The sequence below is a fragment of the Micromys minutus genome (assembly GCF_963924665.1).
Source record: "Micromys minutus genome assembly, chromosome: 33".
Taxonomy (NCBI): Eukaryota; Metazoa; Chordata; class Mammalia; order Rodentia; family Muridae; genus Micromys; species Micromys minutus.
Window position 1 is genome coordinate 20,119,332 of NC_137968.1, and position 13,671 is coordinate 20,133,002.

Here is a 13,671-nt window from a genome sequence, read left to right on the forward strand (position 1 = left end):
CATTTTGGGCAGGTTAAATTTTATAGTATGAATTTCTTTTAGAACCTATTGTATTATATATATATATATAAAGAACATGTGTATTTTGCCAGAGAAGTAAAATATAGACTATGGTGTGAAATTTTGTTTTTAAAAATTGGATACAAAATTTAAAAACACAGTACAATTATATCAAAATACAGCACAGCCAATGGCTTCTCAGTTTTCCTTTGGCATCCCATTTGTAAAGACAAACAATTTTTCTTGAAAACAAAAATAGAAAGAAAATAATCAGCTATTAAAACGGTCCATAAGTTAGGTTGTATAGGTTGAAAGAATGTTCCCTTGAGTTTTCAGAATCCTTTTCTTCCATGATCACCCACATAAAGCATGGCACGTGAGGTATATAAAACAAACACTGTCAGGCGGATGCACAGGAAAGGAAAAGTGCACAAAGATGTCATCCCACCGTCCCAAAGCTATCGGCTTCAATCTGACTTTCTTCTCACTGACGTATCGATTTTGCTTTGGCAGAATCAAAAAAAAATCAAGCCATCGAATGTCTTTGTTCAAGTTCCAGCAGCAGTGATATGTCTCCTGTGGTGGCAGGGTGCGATGCCACAATACTGTACAGCCCCTAGAGGAGCTAAGGTGTGTGTGTGTGTGTGTGTGTGTGTGTGTGTGTCTCCAGGTGTGACTGAAAACGTCACTGTGAGATCATACATCAAGCACCATGTCGTACTGCTGACCCTTCTTCCGCCGGCCACACTTATTGATGAGAACCACGTACAGAGTCAAAAGCATGACCCAGTAGCATGCATAGATCAAGGTTCCCACAATGAGAACAGTCTGTTTGGATTCGGAAAATGGCTTTTTAGATTCCTTATAAATGGTGAAAATCACACCACCTAGGAGGATTGTAAACCACACGGACACTGGAATAAGTCCTATGAAATTAACAACAATGGTCTTCCTTCCAGATGTGCCCCACCCAGCTTTGTTTATGGTTGCAATTGCAAACATCTTGGCAGGAAGTAGACTTGACATGTATAACACTGAATAGAGAGACATAAAGACCATGACAATATTTCCTCTAAGGCAGCTGGCAAAAGATGACTTGATCAGACCCACTAGCTGGACAGTTAACAGGAAGAGGAGAATATTCCAGATTTTACCCCTGTAGAAGAGCTGGATAACCGTGGCGATGAGAAAGAAAGGAAAGAATCCAGTGATAACAGCTTCGTAAGTCATCCACAAATGATGCTTGTGAAACCACATGGCATTGTACAGCCACTCTCGGAAGTAGGACTTGCTCCAACGGGTCTGCTGGTTCAGCCATCTCAGATACTCTATGGGTGTTTCAGTAAGGCACTTGGACCGAGCGGTGTATTTAGTTGCATAGCCCAGACTCAGCACCCGGTTAGTGAGATGCCTATCATCACCGAAACTGCATTGGTTCCCCATGAATTCCTGATTGTACCAGTCTTCCACAAATTCATGCAGCAAAGAGTTTCTGTACATTCCCAGAGGACCACTTATGCACTGGACACAGCCAAAATAAGACTGGCAGGCTCTTTCAATGTTAAAAGCCATCCAGTATCTCACACTGCTGAGGAAGGAGATCCAGGAATCGTACTTGTTTAAAATCTGCAAGTAGAAAAAGTACAGAAATAAAAGTTAAATTTAGCCTAAGAATGCCAAGAGGTCCCAAAGTATCCGAGATCATAGCCTGGCATGAAATCCGTTCTCATCTGACTCCATTTTGTCTTCCTTCCTTTCTGCCATTCTTTTATCTTGTGTTCTAGGGATTTGTATTAGGAAATAGCCTTGGTTGGTTTGGTCTGTATATTAATGGATTTTTTCACTTCTTTATTTTTCATCTTCTTCTTGAGATATTATTTGGCTTGTCTATGCTGCTGGGATGTAATATCTAGTTATGCTTTTAAACATCAACCATCAATCCTTAAATTTTCCCAGATGCACTTTTGTAAATTACCATCTAAGATTCGGAAGATGTAAGAACCTAGAGAAAGCTCTCCCAATTTTCTTCACTCTCTATCTAAATTTCGTATGTTACTATTTAGTCATTAATCTATTTGTTTATTTCATTATTGTTTTTATCAACAGCATGCACACTTGAGTCACACAAAACCTCAAAGGATCATTTCTCTGGGCTTCTCATCTGGTATTAAAATCAAATGAACTCAAACCCCATCTATGGAGGCACAGTCTGCTTTAGGCTTTGCATAGTTTCACATAATCAACTTTCCGTCTGAAAAGCTTCAGTATCCTGTAATTAGTAATTATTTCTCCATTAAAAAAAATCATAGGACACTTACTATATTTGCCTCTGTCTTATTTTAGTGTTGTAAATATTAATTGCTATTTCTTTTTCTCTTTTGTAGTTTAGTTTACATACATTTTAATTTTTATGTTTATGAATGCTTTTGCTACCTATATGAATGTGTATTATATTCACGTAGTGCCCACAGAGAACAGAAAATGGCAACAGAGTTCTTGGAGTTAGAGTTATATATGATTGTGAGACATTGGATGAATGCTGGAATGAAGTTTCTGTAAAATAGCAAATGCTCTTACAAGTTACCCATCTTTCCAGACCTTCATGCTATATTTTTGAGCAACCACCTGGTGGCCAAGCTTTGGACTGACAATGCCTGGTAGAAATCCTTGTTCATCTCTACATTTGTGTTACATATGTAACTTTTAAGTCATTATAAATATGTGTTATATGCCAGGACTCAGCATGTATGTCCCAAAGTATTTCAAGTTAGATAAGAAAGAACAGGATTTCAATGTATCCGATCCACATTCTCAGATATGACCAGCAGCAAAACCACAGAACACTGGACCAATAAACACTAAATGAATCAATACAAGAGTGTTCTGAAAACTATCTCATGCAAAACTAATGAAGCCAAATGTACCTGAACATCTCCCCCAACACCTCCAACCATAGGGTCTTCTTCTAAGACCTTCACCATCTCCACAGATGAGGCAGGGTCAAGCATGGTATCTGAGTCACAGACCTACAAGAAAGAAATCAGGGGAATGACTTACAGAGAATCACACTGTACCTCAGCCACAGTTGAGATTATTTATGCTCTATACCTTTGGTCTTATCCTCACAAGACTGTTAGAAAATATCGCAAATCTGACAGAAGGTTATGTATACCATTGCCAACACAGAGAGCTTTTCCATTAAGCTCAATATACTATGAGGCAGGCTAGCTCAAATGATGGTTGAGTGTGGATCATTAGCCTGTCCCAATTTGCCAGGGATGCTTCAGATTTTTGGAACAGAAGCTGCCTGTCTCAGGTAATATCTCAGTTGTCCTTTTACACACTCTAGGGTTGGCTTTCTGCTTCATGATCATGTTGTATGTGAAAGACTGTACCAGGGTGTCTTGAACTTTTCAGTCTCCAGAACTCTGAGTCAAGTAAGCTCCGTTTTAAATCGTTCGGTCTTGGGTACTCCGTTACAGCAACAGAAGCTACCCCTGATAAGACCACCGTAACATGCATTAATGGGACATAGAACTCTTTTTCTATTAAATTCACTGAAGCCTTAGCACATGTAAATTGACCAGAGTTGATATGTGATGAGTCCTTGAACAAACCGATACAGTTTGAATGTGAAACCTTCATGATTTGATCTCTAGCTAGTAGACTAATTTGGAACTTTGTGGAATCTTCAGGAGGTAGCGCCTCACTATAACCCCGAGAGATGGATTTTGCAAACTTAACCTTGGTCTCTATTCTCTCTGCTTACTATCCTTAAAGAGGTGAGCCAGTAGCTGCAGAAGGCTTCCTTGATCACAGATTTACCCTCAGCCATGGCTTTCCAGTCATGATGGGTTTATTTTCCTTCAAGTCCTCAGGGGAAATAAAACCTCCCTCCCCTAACGTGCTTCTAATTTGATTGCAGTAATGAGAAAATAAGCTAATACACACTCACACTAGACACTAAGTAAGAAGTGTGGTCCATACTAAGTGGTGCCCACTGTTCCAGCATCCTGTTTCCTACCATGGAGATTCTGGCTGTCCTCACACCCTCATCCCCCCAGTCTATCCTGTCTACAGTTACATTCAACACACTGATATTTGGCCCAAGATAGGCAACACGCTTCCTAGTGGCCCCAGAGGATTATACCCTCTAGCAGATTTGTAGTTGTTTTAATCTATGTATGCATGATTTATGATCTTTGCCTAAATACAAGAATCACCTAAAGTGCATTTTCAGAGAATATTACCATTATCAAACAACGTTAACAATCAAAAGGAGCAATTTTAACAAGTCTCCAAACTTTTTTAAGAAACAATAACTCAAAAATAAATAAATGTATTATAGATGCATAGACTCTCAGGTGTTAGAGATATCTATTCCATGTAGGATTAATCATTCATTTTGTTAACTAAGGAATCAGAACATCTTAGAAATATCTCTTTCAACTTTATTAATGGCTGTTTGTCTGAAAAGTTTTTTTGTTAATGAAGATTTCTGGAAATAGTTATTTAAATGTATGATTGGCTTTTGTGGGTTTAAATAATGCGCGAACATGCAAATTTAAAAAGTAATTTTATCACCTTAGATTTAAATAATTATAGTGAACCTGTGTTTAAATTGTAGATTTTATTTCTTCTATTTTGCTAAGTAGAAATACTCCCTTATAAATTATATATATATATATATATGTGTGTGTGTGTGTGTGTGTGTGTGTGTGTGTGTGTGTGTGTGTATAGTTCTTATTGTGGCTGGATTGTTTTGTTGATTGTTTTTTTAAAAGTTACATACAGAATCAATAGAGTCATTTATTTATTTTGTGTATACCAAAATAGACTGAAGGTAGTCTTATGTTTCTCATTACGAACAGAAGCATTCACTAACACTCCGTTTGAGGTTCAAGCATTCCAAGCCCCAGTAAGCTACATGAAGTCACCAAAACCTGACCTAGCCTCTCCTATGACTTGTTTATCACAGTTTGCATAAACCTGCATGCTGGGCAGGAGGCCTAGGCTAAAGGGAGAGAGAGGTGAGGGCACATGGTTTAGAAACCTTGAACCAGCATCCAAAGTTAAGGTCACATGTACCTCTATTGACTTAAGTCAGGAATGGTAAAACCAGAAAGCTAAAAAAAGCTTAAACCAACAGGAAAGGGTCAATCTAGAATTAATGTTCAAATAGCCCCACCTGCTTCTGAGTGTAAGCAAGCAAGAGAAACTGCCACTTTGAAATGGCTAAACTTGAACCAAACCTCTAAGGTTCAATGTATTTAAATTGGCCCCTCCCACTTTGCAAAGAAACCCAGAAGCTCTCTGAGCTTAGCTATATTGGGAGCATAAGTTCTCAGCAATCTCTCGGGAAGGGGTTTGTTATCATAGGATTTAAGTGCTTTAAAGACTTTTAGTTTCTGGATGCTATTTAGGAGATTCAATGCCAACTAGAAACTCTGTCCTTGCCAGTTGGAAAAAGCATAAGAACTTTTACTTAATAAGATGTGAAATATACAACTTTACTCTTTAAAATTCATCTAATAGGATATTGTTTCTAGTTTTCTCGTTACCAGTTAATAAGGAGAAATGGATGTTGGCTGCCTAACTTAGTGTTAGAACCCAGGGCAGACATAGACCAGTTTGTGAGTAGCTGAACCTCACATCGAGTAAAGCTACAGAATGTGATTTGCACACAGGTAATGGGGCACAGATCAAAAGTCTTTGTCTGTACAGGGTATAATTGTGAATGGCTGAAGCACATAATGATTAGTTATCAAATCCCTCAGTAGCTTAGATAATGGAAATGAACAATAATAATAAATAAAGTTAAGTCTAATCTACTATTGGGAAGAATCGGCCACCTTAGTTTAGCCTCAGAAAGACCAGCATTCTCTGTTTATTATTCCCAGTGGTTTTGCCAACATTTTAACAGTACCTTCTCTACAGGACTACGTATTAATCAAGGATTGGCAAACTAAGGGGTTTAGGTAAAAGCCAGCCTGACACCTAGTTGGTTATAATTGCCTAGGGGTTGAAAATGGCTTTATGTGTTTGAATCTGAAAGGAAATAAAAGACATTTTGTGATGCAAGTAGATTATAAAAAATTCAAATTTCACTGTCCATGGCATCCGGCCATGCGTGTTCTTGTACCTGTTATGTTCAGCAGTGCAACAAAGCCAAATGGTGACAAAACATAATATTTACTCTCCAAAGTTTCACAAGCGAAGTCTGCCAACTTTGGGATCAAAGGAGTTGGTTTCAGAAAAAGACCCTGCTTTCACAAAAAAAAAAAAAAAAAAAAAAAAAAAAAAAAAAAAAAAAAACAAGTAGCAGCAGCACGAAGATTAAATGTTTTAAACCCAGTTTTAATGATGCAGGCTTTTCAAAGGTTCCCTCCCTCTCTATAAGGTACAAAGAGTGGGAATGCACAGAGCAGAGAATTTCAGCTAGTGCGGAGATTTTCTACAGTGAAGACTGCTTGCTGTAAGATTAAGTGTTCATAGAATTGAGAAACCTAAATCTATTTTTAATTAATTAATGTCCCAAGTGCTGTCCCCCTCATAGTCTCCCTCACACTAAGACCCTCCCGCACACCTCTTCCCTTCTCCTCTGAGTAGGTGGACCCCCCTGAGTATCCTTCAACCCTGGTGTATCAAGTCCCTGCCATATCATTCTCGTCCTCACTCACTGAGGCCAGACAAGGCAGCCTTATTTGGGAATGGATACCACAGTGAGGCTGTAGCTTTTGGGAGAGCCATCACTCCAGGTTTTGGGTACACTAAATCTCATAGGAGAGAAAGTGGTAAAAAGCCTTGAAGCCTTGGCACAGGGGACACCTTCCTGAGCAGAACACCAATGGCTCAGGCTCTAAGATCAACACTTGATAAGTGGGACCTCGTGAAGCTGAAAAGCTTCTGTAAGACAAGCAACTCTCTCAACAGGAAAAAGCAGCAGTCTATAGATGGGGAAAGATCTCTAACCCTACATCCGATAGGGGGTTAATGTCCAAAATATATAAAGAACTTAAGAAGTTAGACTCCGACAACCAAATGGCCCAATTTAAAAATGGGGTACAGAGCTAAACAGAATGTTCAACAGAGGAATCTCAAATGGCTATGACGTACTTAATGAAACCTGAATTATTTAGTCTTGTATCTTGCTAGCACATGCCCTTGAACTTACCACCATGAAGGTATACTAGCAAGACCATGAGTATGTAACTGCTGCATGTGTTACAAAGCACTGTACACCATTAGTATAAATTAGGAACCCTGGAACCCAAACCTGAAGGCCCTTCACTATATCAAGAGTGCTCAGTAGAGAGATACACTAAAAGAGTCATCGACTGGATTGTTTGATTACATCTTAAGATGTGAACAGTTTACAAGTTACCTGAAACCATCTACAACAGTCCAGGAGCTCAGAGGAATCTAGTTAGAGCGCCTCTCGAGTACTTTTCCAACAAATGCCTTTCATAGTCTAAGAGTCAAGTCCAAACGCAGTCTGTATGCGTCCTTCGGCCTTTCCTTTCGGCTTTCCTAGTGGATTCTCCATATTTCTTATCCACCTCAAAGAATGGTGTAAAGTCACCACAGAACGAGAAAATATGAAACTGCTGGTGTTGACTTCCATGAGGCAATAAATTAGAAAGAAATCAAGACCCTTTCTTATACTACTGGATTAATCCTTTTCCTCTTCAACTCTTTCTTGATCCTGACCCTTCATCTTAATTCCGACCCTTCACCTTAACCTTGAAACAATGAGACTATTTCTAGAGTGTGTGGAATTTGGTTTTGGTTACAGCTACAACCTAATTATAAACGTAAATGTAAATTCTGCTCCCTTATCGCAATCAACTTCTCTAAATCAAGGGGGAAAGGGTAAGAGGTATCTTAAACAGAAACAATAACAAAACAAAATCCCTCACAAGTAGTTACCAAGGAGGAAACAGAATATGGCGACACTCTCCCTAAATTCCTGCAATGATAGTCCAGAATAAACTTACCATGGAAGGGAAAAAAGAAAAGGGGGTGAATTTAGTAGGAGAGCACTGGCCTAGAAAGTGCAAAGCTCCAGGTTTAGTTTCTAGAGAGAAAGCAAAAAGAAGAGAGAGAGAGAGAGACAGAAAGACAAGAGAGAGACACAGAGAGAAGGAGGAGAAGCAAGAGGAGGAGGAGAGAAGACAAAGACAGGGAGAAAGCGAGACAGAGAGGAGAAAATAAAAGCACCATCCAAGAGTTAAGAATGAAAACAAAACAGTTCCCACTCCACAATCTGCCAGTTACATGAACTTGGACTAGATTCTTAACTTGAGCTCCTAAGCTCAAGTCTCTAGGCTTTTGTCCCTCAGGACAAACATATAGATTATTACCCTTATCAAAAGTTTGTCCTAATGGATTCTTGATAAGATAATATTTATAAATCATTTACAAATGGGTAGTTCATTTTAAATGCTTTAAAAAATAAATTAGACACACGAAGAAGTATAACAAACAAAAATGAGAAACATAAATTCATTTCTTCTAGTTCGAAGAAAGAGTTGGTAAAGTTAGAATAACGATACTAAGACCCACCCTTGAAATGGAGGGAACCCAAAGCCTCACTAATACAAACAAATTTAGATCACACAAGTGAACTTAAAAAAAAATGTGAAAAAAGTTTAGATTGAGTTGTTACTTAATAGGAAGAAATGCAAAAAGTTAGCGTGCTTTGCTTTTTGTTTGATTTTTTTTTTAAACCATAATTAATCCATAACCTGGTTGGGGTATAAAATTAATCCTTCCAGTTTTTGATCTTCTCTTTTCTCCAAAGTTGACTCTGTGAACACAATTCTGATTTAAGGGCTTTATACTGAGCTTTCCCCATTTCTCTTCATGCTTTTGTTTGTTTCAGTCTACAAGCCAGGCTGGCCCCAAATTCATGATTCTTCTGGTCAGCCTTCCCAGTGCTGTGATTATGAATGTGTGCCACCAGGTGTGTGTGTGTGTGTGTGTGTGTGTGTGTGTGTGTGTGTGTGGTATGTATGTACTTGTTAATGCAGTTGCATACATGTGTTGGGGGTTGCATGTGAGTGTCCTTGGGTGCAGAGACATGAAGTAAATGACTATGTCTTTCTTCATAGCTCTCCATCTTTATTTTTTGAGACAGGGTCTTTCGCAGACTCTCAGATCATGGATTAGGCTAGACTGGCTGTCCAATGAGCTTCAGGGATTCACTTATCTCGGCCCCAGCTTCCATGCACCCTGAAGTGCATCCATTGCATACACACGATCTGTGTACACGCTTTTTATGTGGTGACGGGCAAGGAGGGCAGGCCAAAAAGTAAATTGATAAAATTCTAAAGAATGAAAAATATGCATTCCTATGGGTAGTACGTGATACTTTAACAGGTGTGTAGCTTATAATTCTTAAACCTAATTAGTCATCTTTTGCCTCAAAAATAAAATGAAAATGAGAACTGAGCTTCTTGAGGAGAACATTCTAATATGGACTTCAGCATTATCTACTTCATTCAATTAGAACTTCAGTATTTTGGGAGAAAGTATCAAAAGATGGGAGAAACTAGAATCATACTAAGTGTAGGTTTGGTCTGAAAAAACCATAAATAAGTAAGTAAATAAGTAAATAAATAAATAAATAAATAAATAAATAAATAAATAAATAAATAAATGAATAAATAACCAATAAAAATGGATTCAGCAGGGGCCAAGTTCTCAGAAACTAGCAATAGAACTGTATCTCTTCCTCTGTAAAGATGTCCGCAACCTTATGTCACCAGATGTAATATTCTCATGACTGGCAGGGGCGATATTTCCATTTCTTAGGTTTGCTACACAGAATTCTAGGAAAATGTCACACAAAGAAGTTATTATTGTTATTTATGATATCTGTGCTCTCTAACTTTACACAAAGACAGGAATCGTGGTTATTAGAATATTTTTAGCATAAATCCATGGTTAAGCCTGTCTGAGCCTTTGATTACATTTCCAAACATTATTATTTTTACATTTTTATTAGTGTTTTTGAGCACTTAATAGATGAATATGCCTAGTCAATGTATAATCTCTTTGTATCTGTGTTTTGATTCAAATGGTGTCATTACAAAATGCATCCATTCAAATGTCTAAAATCTTCCCTTCTCTCCTTGTCCCTTCTCCACCAGTAAAGCTTATGTTCCTTTCATTTATTTTTGTTGTTGTTGTTCTGTTTTTCTATCCTTTCCATACCTGAAAACAACTGCCATCAACACGGGGAACACTGCCACTTCTGGGCCTTTTCTTGTCTGAGGACCTCCTCAGTATTCTGGAACAATGCTAGATGTTTGAAAGGCTGCGAGTTGGGGACAGTAGTCAACCGAGCAGACAAAGCTAAAGTTCACAATTACTAAGGATTTATTCCCGAGCAGAGCAGAGAAAGTCAAGGGGTCCACAGAGATTATCTAGAAAGGACAGCATTGATGTAGGAAGCCAGTCAGATTATGTGCTACTGAAACAGGACACACAACAGAGGATAAGGCTGGCTTTAAGAACATTCATAAACAGTACTGTTGGGTTTCTCCTTTGTAGGAGGCGAGATCATCTGTTAGGAGTTAGGCAGGGAGGAGTCTGGACAGGGAACTGGGAGCATGGTGAAGATATGAAATAATAGGTCATGAGAACAATAAGCCAGAAATCCAAACTCAAGTGCACAGAGTTCTGAAGAGCACCCAAGACCAGCTGTGACTAGAAACCAAATGTCTTGGCCACACCTCTCCATGGTGAGTCAGGATTCTTGCAAGTACACAGATAGTCACAGTCTTCCTTAGCTCTCCTCCCTCAGTGTTTCTTCCCATGGGGCATTGCTTCTTCCTCTCCTTAAAACATCCCTCCCAACAGGTGCATTCACCAGACATTGTCAGCACTGCGTTCACATCTCTTTGCTTTTTTTGTGCCAACTTGCCCTCTACTTTACACTTTCCAAACTTTGGATCAGCCAGAAGAGAAACTTAGAGTATTCTGTGTTTACCTTGAACCTTACGCGGCTGCCATTTTGTTGTTAAACATGGTTACCTTATAGGAGATTTGAGGAATGACAACATAGGAAGGAATGCCCAGCTTCAGGGTACTAAATACTTTTTAATCTTGTTTGAGTGCTTGTAACTGGATGAGAGTCTCAGAAGGCCCCAGTGCCTAGATACCAGCAGCTACTGGGATGAGTCTTCCAGAAGGTTCAGCCCGGAAGAAAACTGCAGCAGAGACCCAGCTATATCCTTTCATATTTTGTATTACTGGACAGGCACAGCACAAAGTCGTCAAGGAAACAAACAAAATTCAAAACAAAAATGGTGGGGGAAGAGGGGTTTTGGGAGGAGTAGGTTCAGGGAAAGGAAGAAGAGATTGTGCACACACAATGATGTCTTCATTGAAATTGACAAACATAAGTAGAATAAAAGGCAAAATATCAAAACAGATGTTTTCTCACTTAAGACCCAGAAGTTCATTCTTTGTATTCTAAGTTATTTGGCATATATCTTCCTTGGGAAACGTGCTATCATTTTCCTATCTAGCTTCCAAAGCTAGAGCATGTAAATAAACATCAAATGTCCAGAAATAACTGAAATTTACTTAATAGCAAAAGATCTACCGCTGAGAAATTATGAGACAAACAAGAGAAGACTTCTGCAGGCTCCATGAATGGAATATTAATATGTAAACAGAAAACAGTGAACTATCTCCCACTCTTAAAACACTGATTGACACTAACCCCATGGTATCAGCTGTATGCAGTATATATTTTAGCACAAATTGAATGTACTATAATAAACACATATTTACAGTAAAATCTTTAGTTATGCACGAAATAACATTGTAACTTTTTCTAAGCTTTAGGGATGTGTTTGATATAATTATTGTAAATCGCTTTTAAGATATGTTTATTCTATCTGGTAAACTGAGGCTCAAGTCGATTGATTTTCTCAGTCAACAACTAATTATCACCATCATTTAATAGATCCTCAGGCAAGAACTCTAAAATCTCAATACTCAATCCTAGCTCATTTTCATTATTGATCCTAGGAGCATGTGTAAGTCAATAAAAGACCCCTGAACAATAGAATCCCACTTATAAATTAGGGTTTCACATCTATGAGGTTGAACAAAGGGCAGCTTGCTTAGGTCAGAGGTGTTTCTCTTTCCTGGTCTCATCATGGTCAAAATCTAATTGAAGAACCTGCAGGCAAATTAAGATGAGAAAATTGCCCCTTACTTGGGGGGAACAGAGGGAAGAGAAGCTTTACAGAAAGCTAAAAGGGAGTTAAGAAGAGACACAGCCTGCCTAAGTTTCCAGCAAGCACACATCATCCCAAACTCTTTCAAAGGTCAAGTTGCAGTGAGGTAATGCTGTTTGGGAAGTGAAATAAACATTACTTTGGTTTTGCTCCCTCTATGATGGTTTCAGCCCTCCTGTTCATTTTCCACCCTCCCTCTCAATTTTAAAATGCTCGCTCTTTTTACAATCAAAGCCATTCTTAGGGCTCTGCTTCTACCTAGACTGCCCACCAATCACTCACTGTCTAGTCTTCTCTTCCGTCTGTAGCTTTTCTGAAGAACTTTCCACTCAAGCGAGACACTGTTTTCTTACAGAGCTGCTGCTACTCTGTGTGTGTGTGTGTGTGTGTGTGTGTGTGTGTGTGTGTGTGTTTAACCAATGTGGACAAGGATGTTGGCTTTTACTTGGCAGTGCCTAGAGGGTCAGAGAAGAGCTAAGGAAAAGGGAGAGAATGAAAGGAGGGGTATCCTGTCCAAATAATCCAGATTTCTAACCAACTGCACACACAAGGAAGCATTTCCATAGACGCCCTTAACAGCTTTACAAGGTTGATTTTTTTTCACCCCGTCCTTCAAACTGCGTTTTTAACAGTTCTGCTGTTTTCCAATGTGCTGAAAGGAGCACTGTGTTCGGAAGGGACAAGGATGGGCTATAACATAGGACTGGAGAGATACAAAGGCTGCTTTATTTCAATGTATGTTTGCCCTGGCAGGCATTTTTTTTTTTTTTTTTTTTTTTGGACCTACCTGTACATAATCCACGCTTCTCCCCAGTGCTCTGAAGGCTGTGTACATGACTTCTCTCTTTCCACCCCATTTTTGCATGATGCAAATACTTTTGTTAGACAAGACCAATTGGGTCACATGTTGCGAACTTTCTTTATGGGACTCTTCTGTCTCACCAGGTCCCTTTTCGTGGTAGTTGTTCTTCCAGATGTAAGTGGCTGATTTGTCCCTTCCCATGACTTCACTGAAGATGTCCATCATGTAAAGGTCATCTTCGGAATTTCCATCTATGACCATCACGACTTTAATCCCAGGGTAGGTCAATCTTTTCACAGATTGCAAACATTTCCGTAAGTAGTCAGGGTCTTCTTGATACGCAGCAATGCAGAGAGCGACAGTTTTGTTCAATTTAATGGGGGTTTCAAGGGACTTTTTCATTTTCCGGTGTTCCAAAAAGGCAAAGAGGCTTTGGATGATAAGGTGTGAGGCTAAAAAGGCACCGTACAGTCCAAAGGAGAAATAATAATTATCTGTTTGGATAAACTGGTAGCCAACAATATAAGCAGCTGTGATTCCGAGGAGAAGAGACACTCCAAAAAGTGTAGTTCCAATTATTCTCAGGACACATAGAAACCTCTCACAATGCAT

General features: G+C 38.9%; 1 protein-coding gene across 1 annotated transcript; it reads right to left on the reverse strand.

Annotated features, from left to right (window-relative positions):
• Positions 1-696: 696 nt before the first annotated feature.
• On the reverse strand, positions 697-13,671 carry HAS2 (hyaluronan synthase 2; the record flags this gene model as incomplete). The annotated part of the gene is made up of 3 exons (XM_080909495.1): positions 697-1,626; positions 2,925-3,026; positions 13,045-13,671. The coding sequence occupies 3 exons, from the start codon at positions 13,669-13,671 to the stop codon at positions 697-699; spliced, it is 1,659 nt and encodes a 552-aa protein (XP_080765621.1).